This window comes from Netta rufina, assembly GCF_964035555.1.
Source record: "Netta rufina genome assembly, chromosome: 7".
Taxonomy (NCBI): Eukaryota; Metazoa; Chordata; class Aves; order Anseriformes; family Anatidae; genus Netta; species Netta rufina.
In genome coordinates, this window is record NC_140130.1 from 21,593,366 (window position 1) to 21,618,680 (window position 25,315).

General features: G+C 38.4%; 1 protein-coding gene across 1 annotated transcript in view; it reads right to left on the reverse strand.

Moving 5' to 3' along the window:
* Positions 1 to 24,940, reverse strand: part of MARCHF5 (membrane associated ring-CH-type finger 5) — a 29,030-nt gene extending 4,090 nt beyond the window's left edge. The window contains exons 1-4 of the mRNA XM_084289917.1: positions 24,679 to 24,940; positions 8,414 to 8,616; positions 3,478 to 3,608; positions 56 to 239 (exon numbers count right to left, since the gene is read on the reverse strand). Of these exons, the coding sequence (XP_084146043.1) occupies positions 56 to 239; positions 3,478 to 3,608; positions 8,414 to 8,616; positions 24,679 to 24,722 (562 nt within the window). The 5' untranslated portion in view covers positions 24,723 to 24,940. The remainder of the gene's footprint in view (positions 1 to 55; positions 240 to 3,477; positions 3,609 to 8,413; positions 8,617 to 24,678) is intronic.
* Between the last annotated feature and the right edge of the window lie 375 nt (positions 24,941 to 25,315).

Below are 25,315 nucleotides of genomic sequence, written 5' to 3' on the forward strand. Positions count from 1 at the left end.
CCTAGAGGGGCAAACTCAAGCTTGATATTTCCTTTTAAATTTATAGTCATATTACCTGGAAATATGCTGTTCAAAATTTGGAGTTTATTAGAGTATTTGCGCCACAGTCTGAGCACGTAGTCCTCCCAGCGAATCATCTTGCCCAGTATTAACATAACTGGAATAGTGGGAAGTCCAATCAAAAGAAATAAAGGATCTGCTCTCTCCATGACATCAAGACCTTCTTTGTGACCCACAACCTGGTAAATACATATATATGTGGACAAACAGAAATGAACAGAAAACAACTTAAAACAAGTCTTTTCTTTTTTGGAGGACTGCCCACACATCAAGTTAACAAAAACCCCACTGTTTTACCTAATGCACTTAGTTTTCCCATTGCACCTGTGGTTACTTATCAAGCATAATGCAGGTGAGCAAGCTACTAGCCCTAGTTAACAAATCATTAATCTTGTTGAGACCTGAAATACAGATCCCTACCATCTTAAGAAAGGTTTCATGTGCATCTGCATTTGAGTGAAGACAAATATTTAAAATACAAAAATAGAAAGCTTCCCAAAATGCATAGAACTGACCATTTTGCAAATCACTGATTCTGCAGTCAAACTGATTATGTGTTGCTTATGAAAGGATAAATTGATAGCCAAGTATTTCAGAATGTTTTAGTCAAAATGTTACTTAGGAATACCTTATGCAAGAGACCGCAGTACTGTAAGTTATTGCTTCTCTAGACAGTTCAGTAAGAGGTACATAATTTTCCATTGTAGTGGAAATAGCTACAAGTTTCACTTGTACATTACTCAGTTTTACATGTGGTTAATGCTATAATTTTAAAGAATAGTTATTACTGATGTACTAAACTATTCTTCTGACATGAAGAAAACTTAGCATTTGCAGCCTAAAACTTAAAAATTACAACTGCAACACAAGAGTACGTGATAGTTTAAAAAAAAAAATTCTCTTTCAAAAAGTAAGTGAATCTAACAGGGCTGAGAACAAAAAAAAAAAAAAAGGAAAGCTCTTGAAGAGCTGTGGGAAGTCCACGCAGGATCAGTTTGGGAGGGACACCATCCTGTGGGAGGGACTGCACGTGGAACATGGGCCATGAAGAATGACCATGAAGGAGCTGTGGAAATGAAGTGACGTGGACTGCCTGCAGCCCCCATTCACCTGCACTGCTTGGAGGGAAAGGAAGTAGAAGAATGTGGATGGGGAGCGAGGTGTTTTTAGTTTGCTTTTAGTTTCTCACTGCTCGTCTGTTAGCAACAGGCAATTACATTAAACTGCCTCTGCTGAGTCTGTCTTACCCATGACATCAATTAGTAAGTGATCTCCATGTCCTTATCCCAACCCATGAGCCTTTTTTCTTATCATCTCCCCCTGTTCTTTTGAGGAAGGAGAGTGAGAAAGCAGCATGGTAGAGCTGAACAACTTACTGGTGTGCAACACCACACCTTGCTTTGAAAAGCATTCCATCTTACTCTTGTAGAACAGGAAGTTATATTCTTTACCACAACTTCTAAAAATAGGCATAACCAGTATTGTTGCCACCAAAAGATTATTCATTCAAAAAAGTATTCAGCATTTTTCTTCCAGCTTCTTAACTTTCTCGACCCAAAATGTGATGTCTAATGTTATCCTTCTCCTTAATAGACCTCCTCCATGCTAAAAAGCCTCACTATCTTTTTACTTTAAATTACTATTTTTCTGTTTTCAGTAACCTTGTACAATTTGTTAGTGACTAAACCTACACCTGAAGTCACAATGTCAACCCTGTTTCTCCATCTCAAGATTAATCTATAAGAAGAGCTTTTGTGCTTCTCCGGCCCTTCAACTGAAGGAAAAGGTCTGGAATGCATCAGGACAGAAATCGTATTAAATCCAGCAAATTTGGAGTGGGAAAGGAATGGAACAGTTCCCTCTTCTCCTAGTTTAACATCCTTCATTAAAAGCAAAAAATAAGTTATTAGACAGCATGTCATTCATATGATCAAAAAAAATTAAACCAGAAAGTTAATTCTTCAAACCCAAGATTTAACTAGCTGTCTGAATGGCTGTAGGTGTCAAGTTGTAACCATGTGATTGCTCAGCTAGACCCACAACTTGCCATTGCTTAAGGCCAGAATCTCATTTCAAAAGCAAAGCAATTACAGAAAGTAGTATTTATTTTTCCATTTGGTTATGTAGTTCTAGAGAAGCTACATAGATCATAAAAGTTCCTGTAGAAAAAGGCCCAGAGTGCAACAAGATAAGGACTAGTACGTTTCATTAAATTACATTTTTATTAATATAGTTGCTTGCAGTGGCCCTGTAAGGGGCCTCCTTTGGAGGAGGTATTGAAAGTCATTTTGTGTAACTTTTGTGCAGCCACTTGACGCTTGGTACCAGGGAGACCACATCAGCTCATATGGGCTCCAGTTCAACTGGTTATCACATACGTTTTTGCTATGAGGTCATGTACAAACAAAGGCAAATAGCACACAGTGTTGAGATGGAGCAATTTGAACTGCATGGCAGTACCACACAGTCCAAGAAACAGTAGGGCCACGTGACTTAAATGGATAAGCACTAGGTTGTATATATAAACTAAGCTACAATTGTGTACTGTAATACCTAAGCATACAGATGCATTTATTGTATGATCTATGTACAACTAGATTTCAGAAGTACTTCTACGCTTTCAGGCAAAACAAAGGTTATGGGCTATAGACGCAGGTATCAACTAAAATGGTAACAAAGGTCCTGCCAGTCTATGAAAAGTTGTCTTTCAGTTGAACTAGGATAGCTGTGAACAATAGTTAATAGTCCAGCACCTGTCAACATCATTTTTATATTCAAGTAGCAAGGTCTCAAGAACAGAAGTAGGACAGTCTTTTCAATTAACTAGATAATCTGAATAATGAAAACATACTCTTAATCTGAAGTGGTCTGCATTTGTTGTGTATGCATCAATTGCATCATTCAGAGCATGCACATTTTCCTTCACGTAACAAAGGAGAGCTAAGACTGAAAAATTCACTGTCAGCCCTTTGAATACTACTAGCAAAATTACTTTCTTTATCTGCAGAAAAATAAAATCACTCCTTTTCCAAAGAAATGGAAAAATACGAGTTGCCTACTCATTACTAGTTGTCTGGCACTAATAGCATTTATTTGAGAATGGAAGTGGGTTCACCAGCCTGTCACAAGCAGAGCAGAAGTAATGAAGTTTCTTAGGTATAGACTGTGCACCCAATTTGAACAGGCATACTTGGCTTGATAGAGTATGATCAGTTAAAAAGCAAAAAGCTTTCTATCAACCTGTCCTAAATTTATTTATTAACCACATGCTTTAGCTGCTTTAATCATTTTGAATATTTTAAGCTAATATTTAATGTAATTCTAACGAAAGAAAGGAGTTCTAATTAACTAGTTTTTATTTTAAAAGCCTTGCTTTTAAAGACTGGTAAGATCTAGAAATGGGGAATAGATGTGTACCTGCATCACTGTCACAGCTCCATACGTAACTGCTGTCCAGTATATAGAGCCCACCATTATTCCAGCTGCAGCAAACGGACATGCCTTTGAGATCAGACGATCTGCAAGATCCAAAACGTAAACAACTGGACCTATGACAGAGGAAAAGTAAGATTTCAAGATGTATGTATAAGCATACTAAAGAAAGCTCTCAGCATCTGTCAATGACAAAAAAGCTCAAACTAGGCAAAACATGAATCTGACATCCCGCACGTGCTACTTATGAGAACGTACAGATAAGAAGCTACTTAGCTAAACTTGCAATTTATTTCTACCTACCATTTCATTCATAGCAACATCTTCTGAGGGATAAATACACTCCTTACAGCACTGACTAATTTACACTGCTAGAAATGACTTAGCTCCCTTTGTGCATGTTGAATCAAAATCATCTTTTTTTGTAGAAATCATTTTAGTCTTAATGGCTTTTTTGTTAAAATATTTTAGTTTTCAAAAGAAAAAACTACCAATCAGTTAAAGTGTACTCCCTAGGTGAAGCTGTCAAAGATCAGCATAAGAATGTTGTCACTAAACGTCATCCTACTCCACAGCAAGAAGTAGCAGCCAAGATAAAAGATTGCTTCCACTGGAAAAAGAGTTGGATTACATTCAGTTTCTTTTTTTAAAAAACAAACAAACAAACAAACAAGATGACCTCTCAAATATTGGAGGAAAAAACCTCTTCCTGGGTTATTTAGTGCCTTTGGCAACAATGCACAAATAGAGTTCATTTTGTTCATGGACAGCTGCAATTTCCAGACTTGCACAAAGTAACATATTACCCTAACTTTGATGAGATAAGCTGGGGCATGTTCACAGCTTTTCTTTGTAAGACTGCATGAGAATCAGCAAAGCAAAAGTCAAAATTTGAAGTCTAAAAGGTATGTGTGGAAGTGAGAAAGGTTGTCACCGTGATCACATTCCACACTTCTTTTGTATTTGTCAAACTTATCAGCATCATCAGAAAAGTACTATTTTCATTTCATGTTTTAAAACAAGGACTTCAGGATGTATTATATACCTTGTCAGAAAGTAAACATAGCTGTTGACTACTTGTGCATACTTCTCACTATGCTGTGGACATGATTCTACATAAAGACTTCCTCCTCCAGGTCATACACGTTAATTTTTCCTGTTAGATACCTTCATTTTTTTTTTTTTTTTTTTTTGCATACTATTTGTACAGCAGTAGCATCCAGAGACTTCATACAAGGATTGCAACTTTTTTTTTTTGGAACTGTGCAAATGTTATACTCAAGACCTGCAATTTAAACACAATCTAGCTTACATGCAGGCTTGGCCGAAGTAATTGTACATATGGCTAAGTTATGTATCTGTCCAGCAGGCAGTGCTGAGTAACTAACTTGGGCAGAACTATCCTTATTTAACTTGCTAATCCAGTTCTGCTGGAGCCTCATGTCTTTACCCTACTACTCATGTACTTTAAATTAGCTACCTTTGCATGCAGCTTCTAGTAGAACGTGTTCTTTTAGTAAAAAAGCTCTAGTTCTAAAGGCAGGAAGCATCTTCCCTTGTGGCGTGTAAGACAGAAAACACCTCACCAGCATCCTGCTTCAAATACACCAACCAATGTAAATTAGTTCTTAAGTAGCTGACAAAGTGTAATTACAGAGATAATTTATTCTTAAGCCAAACAATTTGTTGTTGAATAGGTATCAAAATTAAAGTGCTTTTGAAGTAGGAACACTTTACTTAAAATACAGAAACGTCAAACAAGCAGTTCAATTGTATTAACAGTTATGTTTAATTTTCCAGACTTAAAAGATTGCTGGGCTACCTATCGATGTATTGAAGTAGCAACAAGGCCATAACTACAAATACTAAATACACAGTAGTTGACACATCTTGACTGCTTCCCACAGTCTCTGAAAATGCTGAGTTGCACTATTCAGAAAGCTTGTATTATTTTGAAGGAGGTGAAGACGTGAGACTCCAAAAAAACAACCATCATATTGAGTGAGTCTAAAAGGGCAACCACAAAGCACTGAAGCTTGCCTTATACAGCTTGCCTTATACATACCAGCAAAGTGGTAGTGCAACAGCATAAGTCTAAGACAAAAATATTAACAAATTGCACCTACTAATCCTAATCACAAAAGGAAGTAATTAGCTACAGAATTACGTATAGAAGTTTGAGAAAAGACTGGAAAAAAATACATGTATGTTTTAGTTAGCCCTTCAGGGAAAAAGTAGCAAGAAAAAGAGGCCACCATCTTTTAGGATGATACTTAGGGAAGTAGAAATTTAATAATACTTTTGTATTTTGTACTTTCTTCTTTAACATGTATGTCAGTGATTTTCAGTGTGGTAAAAACAATTGCGTTTTAACAGCGCCTTTTCTGCCAGGACTGGTTTGTTATTAAGCTGAAATAATTATCTAAAAGATACGTAGGTTTTAAGCAGGTTTTTTTTTTTTTTTTTTTTTTTTTTTTTTTTTTTTTTTGAAGAGGAAGCAATATTTTCTTATGTAATTAAAAAACACCTATTAATAACATGGTTATTACCAATCTCTAAAAACAGTATGCCCTATTAAATTTTAATTGGAATTATAACATGAAGATAGCGACTAAGAGGGGGGTTGTTTTGATTTGGTAAATACATTAGATTTACACTGTTACTTATAAAGATAATAGCTAATGTTTAAATTGATATTTATGCCAATTACATTATCTTTAAAAATGCTGTGTTAGGCGCCTTTCACAGACACCTATTTTCAGAAGTGTTTCTAGCAGTATATTAGAGAGGTCTCAATGTAAGTAAGCTTTTGAACCATGCCACCGCATGGAAACTTGGTTAGATGCAACATCTTACCTACTCTAGCAACCTTTTTTTGTTTGTTTTGAGTTGTATGACTAGTAATGTCTTCAAATGCTATGGCACAGAGAGGGGGCTACTGGCAAGACTGCAGGAGAATATCCTAGCATCCTAACTCTGCCTGATGTAACCTTGATTGACTTATAGTTGAGTTGTGATATAACAGTTCTGGGTTACTAAAAAGAGCTGCAAAGAGGGCACAACTGTCTCACTTGCTTAAGGACTTAAGCTCATAACAAAGCATTGATGAACACAAAATCATTCTCCAGCTCTGCTATGAACTTGTGTAACAGTACATAAGACATCTGAAATTTTATGCCCCTTTCATCTTTACCATGAAAAAGCTGATAGCGTGAGGGAAAATATATCAAAAGATTCCAAGAAACCTGCATGCAAGAGCTGAACAGTCTCATACAAGAATTTCAGGCCAGCTTTATCACAAGTAGAGATGTTAGTATCTAGGAATCTTAGCTCCCAAATAAAGAAAGTATGCCACAAATTACAAGAACAAATGAAAATGCCTGTTTGTGTACACTTCTTCTCCAAACTACAGTTGTTTTCCCTTCTGCCCATTGCCAAAATAAAATGGGAATGCATTGCATGTAAACAGCTTCATGCATCTCACATAAACAGCTTCACGTTTTGTGGCACATTTTCAGTGTCCAGTAATCAAAATCCCCCTTCACGCTCCCCCCCCTTCCCGCTCCACTCCCCAAGGTAATGCTAATTTATCATCACTTGATGCCTTCTCCACAATGAAGATTGATTCCTCTCTACCTTATCCTTATAGCAAAGCTGACTTAGGGACTGATAATAAGAATAACATGGTAGTACATGGTAGTAAGTTACGCTGTTTTGTTTTCTTGATTATCACCAGTATACTAGTCCGTATTTTCTTTCCCCTTGGCAATGTGTCAGCACTCAAAAGTTTCCTCGCACCTTAATTCTTTCAGCCCTTATACTAACAGAAAAGAGGTCCTATCCCTAAGAACTTACAATGCAAGTCATTTTCAATCGTTTCAATACAGAAATAAAATCTTATGAAGTCTTACTTCAAAATCCTTTAAGTGGCTATAGACACATGCTATAATAACGTTTAACAAGCGGTTATACTTTTGATCAAAATTGAAGTTTTCAGCTGCTATGGTGATGAAAAGACAACAGCAAAATAGAAAATTGACTGGAACAGCATTATTGTTGACTATGAACTGCCCCATTCATCTTAGCCCCACATTGAACATGAAATATAGTAAAGGACGCTATGTGTGACAACAATAATTATTCATGTATTTCCGTATGTGGGAAAGGAGAATCAAATTACTGTATCAGTTACTCAGGGCAACGTTTTATTCTCTTGCCCTGCTCAATATACCTTGTATAACATATGGGCAAACAGGGGTCCAATGGAATAAAAGCAATAACTTATTTTAAATGTTTTCCCCATATTGTGGCAGAGTACTAGTTGGCTACTCAGGTGAGTAGACTCTAGAAGACAATCTCCAACTTTTTGTTCCACCTTGATGAACAGATCTACAGCAGTGCCCAGCAACGAAATATAGATATTCTGCCTCTTGAATATATATCAAGATTCACTCAGGAATACTTCCTGAACAAAGTAAAAGTGTTTTTCAGGTAGTGCAACAGGCTGCCCAGTAAGGTTTCTTCTTATGCATTTCTTTTTGTAACAGTTTCTCTGCATGCTGAGGAAAAAAAAAAAAGGAGGGGGGAATGTGTTTATGTCCTAATATGGAAATTGGTGAAAGAAGCCCCCACTCTGCTCAACAAGGGGGAAAGAAATCACATTAACCATACATTTAATTATAGGTCAGTCACCTGTAAGACTTAGTAATATACTTAAGTTGAACATATCCAAAATTTGCAGGAGATATTTAACTAAGCCATCAAATATGATGTAAGCAGAATACGATGTTTCTTGTCTGGAAAATGGACTAGAGAAGTTTCCAATAGAATTGACTCTGAGCATAAAAAGGCAAAAAATTAAGAACAACATGCAGAAACAACCAATTACATTATGTTTAAATTTAAATGATATATGTCTTACCTAGCTTTGGAAATACTATTAAATATTCTGCATTGCACTGAGGACAAGCAACTCTAGCAGTACTGTTTCCTCTTTGCTTTTCATCCACCCAGCGCTGTAGACAAGTTTGATGAACCCATTTCGTGGAGCCCCTGCACCTGCAAGGTCTCACCCACTCTGCTGTCCGATCATCCTCATCGGTAGCAAAACAAACCCAGCAGCTTCTGAAATTACAGGAAGGAAAAAAGATATTTTTGCTACTTTTAAGTGCTTAAACTTTCACATGCAGTTTTAGAAAATGTGTAACAAGAAATGATTTCTGTTGCTTCATGCTTAATCACCAGAAATGCAAGTATTTTGTACCAGACTTGTTCTGGTATTAACGTAATATTAGACAGCTAGGTAGATGCTTAACGCATTCTGAATTACTAATTTATCTTTTGGGTCATTTATAACTTAAGAAGCACTGAGACTGTAGTCCAACCTCTATTTTTAAATTGTATTGTCAGCATCTCTTTCCATACAAAACATTTTGTAAGTTTTAAAATTAAAAATGCAAAATCTGTACAGTAGTCTGTTACCTGGGAAACTAAATCCAATGGATTTCCATGACAACATTTAACAAATGATAAAATGTAATAAACCTGAAAAGAATTACCAAATTAATTCCTTTATCTTATTAAAAAGTATTTCATTTTGATAGAACAATGTTGTATAATATAAACTAAATTACAAAGTACATAAACACTACTACAACACTAGAGCAGGAAAGCTCTGCTGTCTGAAGAGTTACCTGGATATACAGTTAGTATGTTTCAATACTTAAAGCTTCAAGTTAGAGCCTGATGAAATTTAAGCAAGGCAAAATGTTGTCTAACAATTTCCTTTTAAAACCTCACTATTTTGGGTAGCATTCTGTTTGTGAACTAGAACAGTTTTCCTACAGAATAAGAATATTTTGTTTATAGGAATAACTGGGCCTACATAATATTTGCAAGAGCTTGTTTTAAAGCATTGAATTTTTTTTTTTTTTTATTTATAGTGGTGGAAATATACTGAAATTAAGCTGCAAGTGGGTAAGAGTATAATGTAACTTGTAGCACTTACTACTAGCAAACATGAAAGGATGCAATTTAGGGTGCAGATTCCAGGGAAGACTGCACAAAAAGGAATTTCAATATTGAACAATAACATCAGTAAAACTAACATAACTGATCTGTCACCATGTGCAGTTTTAAGTACAGAGCATATTACGGTATGTGCAGATGCAAGTTTCCCGACGTTTCTGCTCTGAAACCAGAACTGCATCAGTGCACACTTATAAAGACTGCTCAGTTTGAAGACTGTATCTTAGATCAAAACTACAACTTGTTTCGCTCATCCTAATGGGAAAGTAAATGTGAAGTCTGACTCAGCTCCTTTCTGCCCTTCCCTGCAACACCTGTTTAAACCAGAATCCTTATGTTATGCCCTTGTGTAACACAATCCACCTGTTTACCTTCCTGGTGGCTCAAAGTACCTTTAGCAGCCTAAATGGCATCAGCCTTCCAGAACAGGAGGAAAGACAGACAAGCCCTATGTTTGTAAGAGTCTAAATGAAAAAGCTGCAACCACTACAAAGACATGACAGTATTACCAAGCATCACAGATATTGTGGTTCATTGCACTCAATCAAGGAGTTCTTAAAGAAGTCCAGTTCTTACGTTTAACTTTTTTTAAAATACCAAGGAAATCCTCATTTATTTTAAGAACAAACAATACAAAGTGACTTATAGCATACTTCATCTTCCACAGTTTAATTCTTTGATCTATTAATAGGTGAAGTTTCACTCACTCCACATCCTATTTAAGGCTACATTTGTAACTTAGATTTTTGTTTCTCAGTTAGGAGCTTTACAACAGAGCTACTTATGGCTGTAGGTGCCAGCGAGGTGAGATGCCACCAAGCCACAGAAGTCTGAAGTGTATTCAAATAAGAGATTTCAGCATGAAAATAATCTTGTTGCACTTCAATTTTAACCAGTGAATTTGTCCATGAGTGCCCTGTAGATTAAATTCTATTCAAGTTTTCTGTTAAGGTTAATATGAAAATCTGCATCATTTCCTTAATTGCTTCATCCAATTTCTTGCCAGGCAATCATATCTGAAAAACTGGAAGACCCATGAAAAGAATAACAAAGTCCTTTACAGACTTCAGTCGATAGCACGTCATGAATAATGAACAGTAAATTCCTTGTATTTTTGTCATCAGTTTTATCTCTTTCCATTGACAGCAGCTGTAGCAGAAAGAGCTAAATAAAACCATCTCAAAACAAGCAGCTTGGCTCTTGCCAGATTTTCCATTTTCTTTTACTGAATAAAATATGACCTTGATTCTCGCTACTGAATGAGGTTGCTACTCAGATAACCTGAAACAGAAAAGGCTGACAAGGTAGAACAAAGCATTGTTTCTGATAGAAACTCTAACCTTTTTTCCTTGATGACTTTCTACAGAGCCAAATCAATACTACTAATGTATTTTTCCATACTTCCTTGGCAAAAAAAAAAAAAAAAAAAAAAAAGCACACCACACACAAAAAGCCAGCCAGTCATCTCTCTTTGAATATAAGATTACAAATGCCTTTTAGATTCAGCTCCCCATTATCTTAAGCTGTCTAGTGTCAAAAATTCAATTCTGAGAATAACTCCCTCAGTGTCCGTCTTATTCTCCAAAGATAAACTCCTTTCAGGAGACTGCACATGTCAAGAGCAAGCAAATAAATAGAAAGCTGTGTTAAAGACCTGCGAGCCTGTACTCCAAATATTGTTATGAGTAATTGAGAAATCCAGGGCCTGCCTAAAAAGACATTTCTCCAACCCATGAGTTCATTGCTAAGGAAGCCACTCTCCTAGAAGGTGTAACTCCACCACCCCAGTAAGATGCTGCACAACAGGCATACAGGCAGACTGCTCCCTGTTTTACTGGGTTATATTCCTTCCAAAGGTTACTTCCTTATTCAAATCAGCCTTAAATAGCAAGAAGGAGAGGCTCTAATTCATGTTACTGAAATCAAATTTGCCAGCCTGTGGGAGCTGAATTAGTCATGATACAGCTTTGTTTTCAGGCAGGCGTGACTCTGCAAGCAATACAAAAAGTAGTTTCAGAGCAACGTTAGCTGTATACTACCAGTCAAAAGTTCTCAAAAATCTGTAAGGCCCCATAAGCCCAGTGGACATTCCTGTGTCCACAACACTTAATGGAAAGAGGGCTTGTGAGACTGGGACAGCACAGCTGTTTATAGCCTGGTTCCAAGTATTCAGTGCTGCAAGCCTTGGAATTTTTCCCTAACATTCAGTGGCATACACATCGGACCTGCAAATAAAAGCAGAGAACTGAGTGAAGAAAATTGTCCTAGGACTTTTAGCAGGACTTCACACTTACCATAAGCTAGAAAGCATTTTCCTTCCATTACAGATCCTTCATAAAATACAAGAAATTGAAGATTTCTTTTTTGCATTCCTCCCATATTATAAAGCACAGCACTCTTCCACAAAGAAGCAAAAATTTGCTTTTATCTTGATATCAGAATAAAGCATTCTTATTCTGCTAAGCAGTAAATGCCTGAGTGTCTTATCACAATTGAATTTCACATCCAAAAAGAGTGAAAAGGCTGAAACAGCTGATAACAATAGCAGCACAGTGAACCAATGCATGCAGACCTACATATCGCAATGGGAGAAGTTGGTTAGCAGAGGAAGACTACAGCAGAATTAGACAGAACACCACTATTTCCCCAGGCCTCACAGCACTTCATCTTCAAGCCAAGCTCTGTCTATCAAACTCTAGAAGTCCTTACAGTGTCCTAAGAAAAAAACAAGCACTCTCAGAGTGCAGAGAAGAGTCCAGTGAGGTACCAGTGTACATATATTCCAGGGCAAGGACACCAGCCTTGGAAGCTCCATCATGACTTCTCCTGGCCCTTTTTAAGGCAGCACAGCATTGCAGGCATATGCCAACTGGAATCATTCCGCTAGAAAGCATGCTGTCCCCTTGAAACAAAGTATAAAATATTAAACAGAAGTTGCTAAAGGTCAAATGACCTAATATCCAATTCTGCTTTGCCTGGTCATCAATGATAGGGTGTACTGCTGAGAAAAAGATCTAGAAACAATACTAACTAACCTTTACCGCAGAAGTATTACTTTTGTCAAAAACAGCAGGGAAAGTTGAAATAGAGAATATCAAGCTAACATTGGCATTAACATATGGCCACACAACCAGTATCCATATAAAGGCCCTGAGTTCCTCTAATCATTGAACAGCATTGTTTAAACTGAGTTCTAAAAAGCTTTTAAAAAGTCCACAGATGACTAAAACCTAATAAGCAGTCAATCAAATGCATAAAAGCAAAACAAAATAATTAGCTAGAAGGTGTACCAGAAAGATCTAGTGATTACCAGAAGTTCAACTTAAACTTATTTATATACTCTCAATTATAGCTCCAATTAAGGAGAAATATTTTACACTTGAGTTAACCGCACTATATAAAGGCAGAGATACAAGTAAAGGACAGTTCACAGAATCCTGCTGGCAACTTTCTAGCTTGCGGATAAAATTAAACCTTGGACTGCCAGCCACCACCTATTGTGCTTGGATCGTGCCTTACAAGGCTTTACGGCCTTTGCTTCCAACCAAGCTTCAACACGAAGCTCCCCACAGATGTAGTTACCATACATTTAAGCACTTCCAAGCTCTCATTGGGTTTTAGTCCCTAATTTATCAAAGAATCTAAACTAATGGTAAAAAAATAAAATACTTCAGAACAAATTGAACTGCTACAACCAGTTATTCAAGCCTATGCCTTCTGTAAAGACTTCAAAATTCAATTATCTTGAGGGCTTCACTTATTATCATACTCACTTTCTCAAAAGGAAAATTTGAGAAATCAGCAAGGCTCAGTGGCTTTACTCTGGGTCTCTACATACACGGAGAATTTCACTGTTATAAACATTCGTTTTATTTAAGGGGAGATGGAAAACAGGGCCCACCTAAAAATGTGCAAAGGGTAAATCAGGCAACACCATTACTCATGTAATAAGTACCTTATTACTGAAACATTTTTACTCATTAAGCTGACATTATTTTAGCAATTAGGCATACACCTCTGGCAATCTAGGACACTAAGCAACTGCTAGGGGGCAGTAACACTTGATTATTACCATCAGACTGAGGAAGGAAAAAGTGACTAAAACCAAACGGGGAAAAAAAACATGCACACAAATTACTTCCAAAACTGAAAAATGGCTTGAATGTTATTCGAATGGGATGGCTTCACACATAGTCAAGTGTACATAGCATGTGCTGAAGAATTTTAATAGCATTAAGTCAATGCCTTAAACATTTGAGATTCTTGTAATACAGATAGTATACTATAGGGAAAACATTCTTAGCATTGTTTGACAAAACCAGCAACGATGATGAACCTAGAAAGTAAAAACTAACAGTAATATGTAATATTACTAAGGTAACAATACCACTGTTTCATGTCTCAGCTTCTCTCAGCACCTAACTGCAAAGCATAATGTCAATGCGTAATCAAAATAGTAAAAAAAAAAAAAAAAAAAAAAAAAAGATCAGCTAGATTTTGTATAGTAATATTTACCCTGGCTGAAGGAGGAAAAGCAGCTAGCATGTTCAAGATGCTGCAAGAACTCCAGATGGCAAGATGACCACACACAGCATTCTCCAACTGATAACATGACCTGCTAGTAAGGTAGAACACCCAACTTCTGACAAGCTGAACTATCTGATTTTTATGCCAATAAGAGATTAAAGGAGGATGGATTGTTATCTGACACTAAAAAAAAAAAAAAAGTGTTCTATCAACACTGCCAGATTTAGCAAAGGAAGACAGCTTAAAACCTCAAAGTAGATTTAAAAGTTATTCTTCCTGTAATTCATCTGCAATCTACTGTATTAAATTCTTACATCAGCCCTCACTCCCCAGGGATATTTTACACATTTCTCTGTGCTAAACTTTGATTTTTGTCTGTTTCCATGGTTTCCAATGCATCAAATTTACTTGCCAGACAATAAAAGCATAGCAAACAAGAAACCATATATCTGTCAAACTTCAATCTTTTGAGGCCTCCTGGGAAAAGTGTCTTTAACTACACCCTTGATCACAGTCATCATGACCTGAATTCTACTCTTTTGTGGGAGAAAAAAATTACTTGCATCATTGCTTTCAGTAGCTCAGTCAATACCCTCTCCAGCTAGACAGTGACACTTCAATTAAACCAATGCATACAGAACATTGGCAAAAAAAACCACAACATTTAATCAAGAACAATGCACAGAAAGTGACTCATTTAGCTCTCCATCTTACAATGCTATATGACTACAGATAAAGAGAGGATAGGGAAAGGTTTGAGTGAAAAAATACCAATGCCAGCAGCAGAAAATTAATCTGAGGCTCTAAAACACGGGAGACTGTTTCTTAGTATAAAGAGACTCAAAGCATGCCCTGATGCTCTACAAAGACACTGCTTTTGCTTAATTACACATACAAAATTTTCCCCAGTCATTGTTCCCAGAAAACAGCTTTCTGACATCATCGCAGAATTAAATGAATTAGCATCGAGGCAAACCTTGACATCAAATCAACTCTGCTTACTGCAGCTTGCTCGGAAGCGCTGCTCATGCACCAAGGTTAGGTATCACTGCACAACTGCTTCATGCTTCATCATGGTTCTGTTAGTAGCTGGGCCATTTGATGAGCAATAACTATACCCATTTGTCCTCTACCAGCCAAGATGCAAGTTTAAACAAGTGTTCAGTTGACATAAAAGAATTTAACCTTTAATCGTTCAAGTTCTGAAGCAAAGAATAACAAGCATTAGTCCTTCATATCTCCTGGAAGATTTACTTTTCCATAACAGAAGGTTAACATTTACTTACTAGCTTCCTCAAGCAAGCACTAGCCTTATCTGTTTTCAAAGATTGGCATCAAGATATTTTTAATCTGTTTTAAGCCGGAATGTTAAATACAACAGCCAGTCTCAAAAAGGCCTAAGTTTCCACTACAGAAAAATCATGAAACAATGTAAAATACGGGGGAAGGGAAATAGAAGTCATATCAGAAAAATAGTAATACTGGTAATCTGAAGTATATGTATAAAGCAGATGGCAGGTGTTACAAATATCAGAATCAACATAAATACAGAATAGATCAATGCTGACACATCTAAACGTTTATCCATCTTGACAAACCTGTGCTGTGACAAGCACAGGATAAAAGAGAAGAAATGCAGTTACGTTCCATTCAGAGTCTGCACTGGGCAAACCAACCGTGCAGTAATTTTCCAGTATCGCACAAGTAACGTGTGAAAATACAATTTAGTCTTTAGGCATAATACATTTAGAAGTAAACACATTAGCATCAACTTAGAGCCAAACCTATGGCTGTTCACTTCGCATTCCCTTCTTAGGCAAGGTAACTGTGAAATGTTCAGTTTTTTGTACAATACATACCTATGGAGTTCCATGGTTAAATTGGGTAAGCAATTTTTGTTCTGTTCATCCAAGAAAGAAAAATAGGAAGTGGGGGTCTAAATCTGCAAAAATTGGCAGGAAGACTTCCAAGCAAGCAAATTGCTTTGAATTCAAGAGCTTATATAATAGATGCTATTACTGAAGTTATATTCTCAGTTTATAACTTCTATTTTTAACAGTATGAGAGCGCAAACCAAAGAGCTCTACAAGAGCCTGCCATCTTACAGCTTCCTAATATTTATAATAAAAACTGAACAATTTGAGGCAAAGATCACAAAAAAATGATTCAAATTTTTTTTTTTTTTTTTTTTAACTCCAAGAAGGCATTTTTGATATTAGTAGCTCAAAATCAGTTATTAGCTAATTAGTTATTAGCTCAAGAACAGCTACTCAAATTTGGCAGGCTCTGAACATTTGGAAGAGTCTTTAGTCTGAGTAAATGTGACCCAAACTCCAAGGAGCCTGACCATAACATTAAGTAACTCTCCCCTGTGCCCTGCAGAACTGGCTGCATGACTCACCAGCAGAGCAATCACAAGCACTCAGCACATGGCCTTCTGTAATGATATCCTTCACAGAAGGCTAACTTGTGCTGGCACATTTTAACTCCAGTATAAAATATTGACTTCTAAACAAAGTATTCAGATCCCAGGAAGAGGAGAAACATATATAACATGAGGCAAGATCAGAAAGCTACATAAAGGAGACATTACAACCTTAAAATCATGTTGTTTTTTTTTTTTTAAATTCTTATGTCCTGAAAAGATTGTGAAGAAATCAGATCAGATTCAAAAGACTAGATACAAATGGCTTCTTAAAAAAAAAAAAAAAAAAGAAAAAAAAGAAAAACACACAGAAAAATCACTGAATGCCAGCTACTTTTACCCACTGAAATTCTACTATTTACCACCTTTGCAATGTGTTAACACTGTCTTGTTAATACATATACCTTGACAAGGCATATCTCCTGCATGACCAGCATAGTCTGCTCATGTCATGCACTGCAACTGGAGTCCTAATGCTGGGTTGTCTCCCTGCATACATTGGGATTGTATCTAGACCTTGCATCATAGAATCACTGGGGTTGCAAGAGACCACAAGAAATCTTTAGTCAGAGCTCAAAGCCAAGGCAGAACCAACAACGAATTCATACCACATTGTCAGAGCTTTCTGCATCTGAATCCTGAAAAGCCCTGTGGACAGAGAAACCACTGCTTACCCTGGACATCCCATTTCACAACTCAGCTGTCAGTATCATTTGTCCCCCTGCCTCAAGTTCAAATTTATGATCGTCATTTCTCATCATCCTGCCAGAAATCTCCAAAAAGTGCCTGGTTTTATCTTTCTAATAACCTCCTCAGTAGGTATTAGAAGACTATTACTTGGTCCTCACAATCCCTTCTCTTCAGAAGAAAGAAGAACTGCTCTCTTGTTCCTCCTAGTAAATCATATGCCCCATACCTTTAGGCACTTAATGCATCCTTAATTAGCTTCATTTAAAAACATTAAGCAGTTGCTTAAAATAACTTACCCACTTCAGACTGGGTCCTTCATTCTTCTGCACTGAGGACGGATTTGCCATTTTTTTACTTTTACTTGTGGAAAGCCACAAGTGCCAGTAAAAACGAGCAAGTCACACACTCTTTGGATAAAGATGGGCATTACAGCCTATAACAAGCTAGCACACACCTCATTCTGTTGCTGAGAGAGGAAAAATAAGATCATCAGAAAGTGGTATCACTTTCACCCACCCTCTCTGCAGCAGAGTAGGACCAGAAGCACATTAGGATGACAGAAGCATCAAACAAGCCCTACACACCTCGCATATTCACTACCACTTTAGTTTTGTAGCACTTTTTTTAGAGCAAATTTAATATTTGAACCTTGTAATTTACCTTTCTCTGTAAGTTACATATATTAAAATAGTTACTCAATACACCTGTGTTAGGTGCCACAAGGTTTAACTTCAGCAAGCGCTGTAAGACACAGGGTCACAGTTAAGCAGTACCACGTAGAAGCTACCAATAAACTGTCTTTTGCACAGCTTTTTAGATGAAGTAGATGCAGATGAGAATATTTGAATGCCTTGACAATCAATGTATGTGGGATACTAAGATTTTTAGTACCAAATGGGATAAACAGCTTCTCAGGAGTTTCCTCACATTTAAATAACAGGGCCAGTTACCTACCTGCAGGTAGAAGTTAATTGTTAAGTAGCTGCTAAGTTTAAACATTTAAGTTTGTCCTTCAGCATATCAAAGCAGATGCCAAAATGGAAATTATAATGCATGTAAGATGAAAGTCAAAAGGTTAAGATAGCTTATAAGTAACATTCTAAACACTTTTATACAGATGGGCAAAAGGCATTCTACAGGACTGCAGTCTTCCCTAATCATCTTTACTGATAAGACACAGGAACAACCCAATCTATGCAGAACCTTTGGCAACAGGAGGATGTACCTGGGATGAAGCTATAAAGAAAAAGGAAAGCTATTAGTTACTACTGCTTCAAATTTTCATTATTCAAACTCACTCTAAAATGTATATGTGATTTTGCTTTTTCCTTCCTGTATCAACATTAGGCTCTAATTAGTTGAAGTAGGAGACAGGAAAGAATACCTTGGTTCCTTTCTGGTATAGATTAACCCAGCACAACCCAATTCTTTACTCTTATTTTATAAGCAGGTCAAAACTGCTCTGGAGGGACAACAGAAAGACAGGTACTGCTGGTTGCTGACAAACTTCAACCAGAAGCCTGGTAAAGCCTTCTTTCAACAAACAGCATTTAATTGTATTGTGTAAAAAGAAACCAGTTCCTTTGGTTAGGGCAACAGAGAGAGGCATGCTTAATCTGCACAAATAGAACAAACAGAACTGCAGAGAAAATACTTCTTGAAAAGTAAGAACACCACATAAATTTTGTAAAGTGTCTTACATTGTTTATTACCCTGCATATCTTATCTGGTTGAGCTCCATTCCTACAAAGATTTATTCATGTGGCAATTTTAGCCAGTGAGACAATTTGAAGCGCACAAAATCCAGTAGTAGCTCAAAGAAAGCTCTTAAACCAAGGACCACATTGCACTAATTATATTGGTTACGTTGCAGCATTCAGGTCTTAATCCTAACCCATGTCTTTGCTTAGGGAAGTAGCAAACAGCTAACAGTGCAAATAAACCTAAATCAGAGCCCACACTTATGAAGAGCAGGAGGAAAAGATGACCAAATCTTTTCCTACCAAAATGTTTCATACCAAAACAGACTCCATCACGCACATAGAACAGAATAAAAAGAGCAACTGGAAATTATGTACAAAACATCGTGTGTGGTTTTTTTTTTTTTTTACTGAAGAAAACAACAGAATCTGACCACAGTTCAGAAAACAAAGAACCCATGAATTTGCTGTTTTGCAACTTTTGAACCTCAATTGCTAGCATCTGACAAATAAGTGCTCTAGGAAAGAAAATCCAGTTGTAACATTATTCCGCTCTTCGTAAGATAAGTAATTTCTTAGAAGAACTGTAAGTCTGCATGTCATCTTTTAATTGATTTTAAAGTCTACCTGCAACTCAACCCGATGGATTACTTTAAGAGAACAGGAATGGCAAGGGGAAATGGCAAGACAGCCACATGATGTTGCTCTACTTTCCTTCAAGAAAGACTACACATCAGCCACAGCTGAAAGAACTACTGCTATGCATTCAGCAAGTAAAGTATACCAATTTGTAAACTAGCCCATGCTAAAATGACCACTATACTGATTCTACAGAACACACCTGTGCAAACCTTCAGATAATCCATCACATTTTGACTAATATCTTTAAATACTAAAAAAAAAAAAAAAAAAAAAAAAAAAGAGGCAAAAGTGACTCTGCTGGTCAGCTAACAAGTATATTGGAGGAAAGCACTGTCTTGGGATAGTAAAAACCTACCACAAATCAACACAGGACATCCTCTAAAAACAACAACAAAAAAAAGCAATCTGAACCCTCAGTATAACCAAATTGCAAGACATAATACTACTGAAGTCAAGAAAATAAAGCTTAAAAATATTAGCACATCCTTGCATTATGGCTCACATTAATGTGAGAACAGGCAGTGATACAGCTAGGAAAAAGCAGGTGCATGGCTAAACACACGTTTTTTCTTTGAAGACAGCAGATTGACCAGATTATCATCACTAAATATAAATCAGAAGCTACCTAATGAAACATTTATCCTAAAAGTCTTTAAAAAGACAGAAATCTGACAGCTTCCAATATTATTTTTGAATGAATCAAATATTTACGTTGTCTGGGCTTTCCATCAACGTGGGCTTGTCACTGACTTACTATGACAACTACCTGTTTAATAGCTTCCCAAAATTTTATCACTTCAAAAGGCAACTGTTGAGTCAACATAGTAAAGAGACTGCACAGCAAGATTAACAGTGAATAGTTTTGTTTTCTCATGTTTCAGCAACAGTAACTCTGAGTCCCAGGCAAGCCCTCTAAGGTGGCTAGGGGGGGTAGTAGGTACAGGGTCACTGCTGATGGCACCGCAGTAGCACCCCAGCTGTTAGAGAGCTACCAAGCACATACTGACAAGATACAAGTACAAACTTAACTTTAAAACAAACTGAATTTCCACATTATTTATTCTTACAAACAAAGTTACAGAATTACATTTAACAACCAAATTACACAGGAAAAATCTATGTATTTTTTAAAAAGTTTCTGATCAAATCTAGCACCAAAACCTACTAGAAAGTTCAGCACCTTAATTTCAACATTATCCAGAAAGAATGAAAGTGTCTGAAATACGCATGAAAAAGCCAGAACACCTGCTCCAAGGGCTGCACAAGGCAGCTCACAGAGCTTATGAATGTTCATTTGGCAGAACTGCTCCTAAACAGTGCAGAGACAAAATTCACAGAAACGAAAGACAAAATTAACTGAATAGGAAACCTGAAAATACACAAAAAAACCTTCCACTTCAAGGCTTTTTTCAAATAGGTATATGAAAAATATAAGGACTCAGTTCATAATGCTGGTGTACAAGGCACAGTAATTCCACTGTAAAGGTTCAAGATCCTAAAGCCATTCAGCATAGAGTATTTCTGGGTATTTCCTTAAGAAAGAAAAATGCTTTTGCATTAAAAATACATACAGCACATCAGATGGCCTCTACCTATTAAAATTTGACAAATGCCTTAGGATTGACTTCCAAGTAAAGTTTCTCTGGCACACTCAGAGCAATAGCTACAATTTCTAAGGCACTTCCAAGTAATCTGTTAATTTTAATTAAATTTTGAAAAGTGTCTTTACATTGATTAACAAAGCACACACTGCCACAATTTTAATTTTTCAAATGGAAATTACTATTACTCTGTGATTTAGGCATTAAAAACATGAATGAAGGAAATAAAATAATAAAACCTCATCATTTTGGCCAATAAACACTGCGTTCAAATGCATGCATCATTCCAGGAGTATGGCCCTTTACAGAATTCTGCATGCAGAAAAGAATGGCATTTTAAGGCTACTACCTAGCCTGTTACTTAAACATGAGCCAGAAGAAAAAAATGACAAAGACTGAAATCCCAACCTGGATGCAAGAAAGTATCATGATAATCACACAGATTAGTTTCTAGAATGCCACAAACCAGAAAACTCCAGACAGTGTCATTTTATGGTCACATCAACTTCTCCTGCCCCTTGCATTCATGCTGTAGCAATCCTTCAGCTAAGCATAAAATCCTTAGCTAGAAATTTCAAGCAACAAACTCATTACACCTTGACAGCTATTTACCCTTTTTATTAGAAGCATATTGCTTGTCAAGAAAGTAGTACAGACTAAAATTATGCATGAAAAGTAAGGAGGATGGAGTACAAGGTCCTAAAGTGAAAATGAATCCCAGGCAACAATGCTGAGATGCTAGAGACACTCTGTACTAGAGAAATTCAAATTGCTTTATTAAAGAAGTTGTACAACCCAAGAGCCCAGCGAAACCAGATGTCCTCTCACAAATACATAATTTAAGAACTTGATCTAAGAGCTCTGACCCTTCTGTATGAAGCAGTGAATACATTCCAGTCTACAGCAAAAACTTACTCCCAATAGAACAGTACACCACCACTCAGTGTGACCACCTAGTTGGAACAGAAAGCTAATTTTTTCCTTCTAATAACTTAAATATTAGATTCAAATGAAAGCCTTATTCACTGAAAAGCTATTTTCTGCATCCTTCACTACGAGATCTCAATCTAACACTATGTTCTTTGTGTGAAATTATAATGCATTAACAGTTACTCTTAAGTTTTTGCATATGTTTTCTTGCTACCCAAGAAAATAAGTACCTGTGCTTAGCAATAAACATAACAGGATGGAAGCAGAGGCACTTCAGGCCTTCAGAATCCCTACTGAGAATTAATCCACAGGTTATGTCCCCCAAAGGGAAATAGCAGAGTTTTATCTAGACCACAGCTACATACAACATGAGATAGGTTATGCATCTTAAGAAATACCAGAAAAAAGAAAATGGGTTTCTTCTAATGTAACACCACTGCATAAACACAGTATGCAACACAAAACTTATTTATACTGACTGCATCTTGAGGTCTTGGTTATTCAAAGCTCCTACTACCGGCATCTTGCTCCTTGGTACCACTCATTGTCTCCCACACAACTGTTTCTAAGTCTCCTATACTGAGCCAAATAAACTCTTGCATGACACCTGCAGTCTCTCTTCGTACCTCCTTTTATGAAGCCTAGGTACTTCAAACTTCTTCCCGCTGTCCTTGTTGTTAAGTCAGTCAGGGATACCTTCTAATTATTTTAGATGATCAACTCTGTTACTCCAAACTTAGTAGGAAAAGTCTTCAAAAAGGATCAGAGATACAAACTACAATTTCACATAGCTGAAAGGATGTAAGACTTTTAAACATACGTCAAACCCCACATATGCATTGGGCATAACAACTACAGAAGAGTGAACTGGTTTGGCCACCAAGTAAAAGAAAGGAATTTAGTTAATGAATTTTCACTTAAATCTTTCATGACTTTTTTTTTCCACTGGAATAGACACCATGTGGTTCTAACGGTTTTTCTATAGCCTGTTGTAACACCATCACAAACAGTGCTTTTGCTAATGCTGGGAAGGCTTTAAAGCCTCTTCCAAGATAGAGGAAACAAGACACTTTTACAAAATGTAAGCTTAAAAAAAGCTGCAAAAACATCACAAAAGATTTGTGATTTCTGCAGCCTTCTGCATGACAGTCCCAAGTACTGTTAAAAATACAAGAGAAAGGCTTCAGTTTTCAGTTAGAGTCATCCCCATTACACTGATTTACTACCCAAACAAACACCATCTCACAGACATACCCCAAAATGCTTAATTGGGACTTTGCAATATGATAAAGCAGCCATAGACAGTAGGGCATCCATTCAGAATATCCCTGTTTCCTTTGCCTCCAAAATAACAGCATGCTATGTACTATCAGACTACAAACTTCAGGATGGAAATGAGTTTTATTTGTTGCAGAATCAATTTATCTGAAACTATTCTTCCACTCATGATCTTCATTCTTCCCTCTTCCTACATAATAGCTCTGCCATCATCCTCCCCCTTATTTTGTCTTAACCCTCTTCCCTTTTATTCCCTAGATTCACAGAAAGAGTCAAACTAATTACTTTCTTGATAATACTTGTAAAACTACCTCCTTCCTGTTGCTTCTTGCAAAAACATTTCTAGTTCCTGACTCCTAGCCTCCTTGACAGTTACTGTTCTAAATTATAAACTCAATTCTCCAGTTTTCCTAAAATACAGTAAAAAAAATATTTCTCTCCCCCACAACAACTCACTTTTATCCTCATTCTGAAAGGAACTGAAATTCCTCATCATCCTCACCTTCCAAGCTGTGTGCAAGCTCTGCCCCTGCCTCACATAGCTTTATGTCTCCATCATTTGCCTGATGACAGCCTGCACTTCGCTAAATCCTTTTTTCCTTAGGGGTGACCTGAAAAGGAGAAAAAACACCAGGGTTTTTTGCTTCCTTGTGCTTAAAGCTTGACAGGTGTTATCAGCAGAAGACTGACTAGTTGTGGGTCCCCACCTTCTGAAATAGCTGGCTATCACACCTGCTAAATAACAGGTTATTTATTTTGATGTTTATAGAAGAAAGTCTTAAGGGCTTCCTGGATGACTCAAGGCTGTACATCAGGAATCTTAAGCCCTCAGCCCAACATGGTGAAAGTGCTACATAAGCAGATGAAGCCATAAAGAGAAAACAAGCCTAAGAGTAAACATCCTTCCTCCCCTAACCTGAAGTCACAGTAGTTTACAGGTTGTACCTTTTAACAGCACTCCAAAAGGCGACCATAAGCTTTCTCTAGAGACCATAAAACCAGCAGCACACCGCGTGAGGCCAAGGTAAGCCGAGCTCACCTTTGGGTGCTTTCCACCACGAGCACGTCAATGCTTAGCAGGACCTGGGCAGCCTTCCCCAGACCCCCAGCGCCCTTCCATCCCTGCCCTCCTCCTCCGGCCCGAAAGCCTCCAGAGCAACCCTCGCACACCCCGCGGCGACGCCGCAGCCCTCCTGAGCCCTAGCGATAACGACACCAGGCCGGCGCCCGCCACATTTCACACTGATTTACGCCAGAGCTTGCCCCACTCCGGGTCCTCCCCGACAGCAGACAGCCCTGCCCCTCGCACCAGCCCCTGCGACCCAAGCTTGTCCCGGGGGTCCCTCAGCCGCCCCCCTCCCCGTACCTGTCCATGGTCTGCTGCAGGGCCAGGCCCGGCTGCTCCGACATGGCCGCCCCGGCCCCGCGGCCCCGACAAAGGCGGCACCGAGGAGGGAGAGAAAGGAGCGAGGAGCCGGAGCCGCCCTCCCGCCCCGCACCGACCTGGGCGGGCCGCGCGCTCAGGGGGCCGGGGCCGCGCTGCCGAGCGCTGAGGAGAGGCGGTGGCGGCGCCGACGCCTCTGTGAGGTAAAGGCCGGGCGCAACCGCAACGCCCGCCGCCACCTCCCTGCCGCCGCGCCTGCGCCCTAAGCCGCGGGCAGGGCCCCGGAGGCCCGCCGGGAAGTGTAGTCCTGCCGCCACCCGCCTGCCTGCGGCCGTTTAAAGGTCCGGCGGGGCGCGCCCCCTGCCCGCCGCCCGCCCCATGCCGCTCCTCGCTGCCGTCGCGTAGTGGCCGCCCGGCACCGCGCGCGGGGCAGGTACGGGCCGCGGGACCGCTCTCGCGTGCAGGTGTGTGCGGGCGGGGGGGGCACGAGGCGGCACTGGCCGCGCGCCCTCCGTAACGGCCCAGCCCCGTGAGGGGGCTCCCGCCCTCGTCGTCCTCGCGCAGCGACCGTTACTCTCCTCAGCGGCTGAGGGGAGCGGCGCAGCCCCGCCGCCTCCTC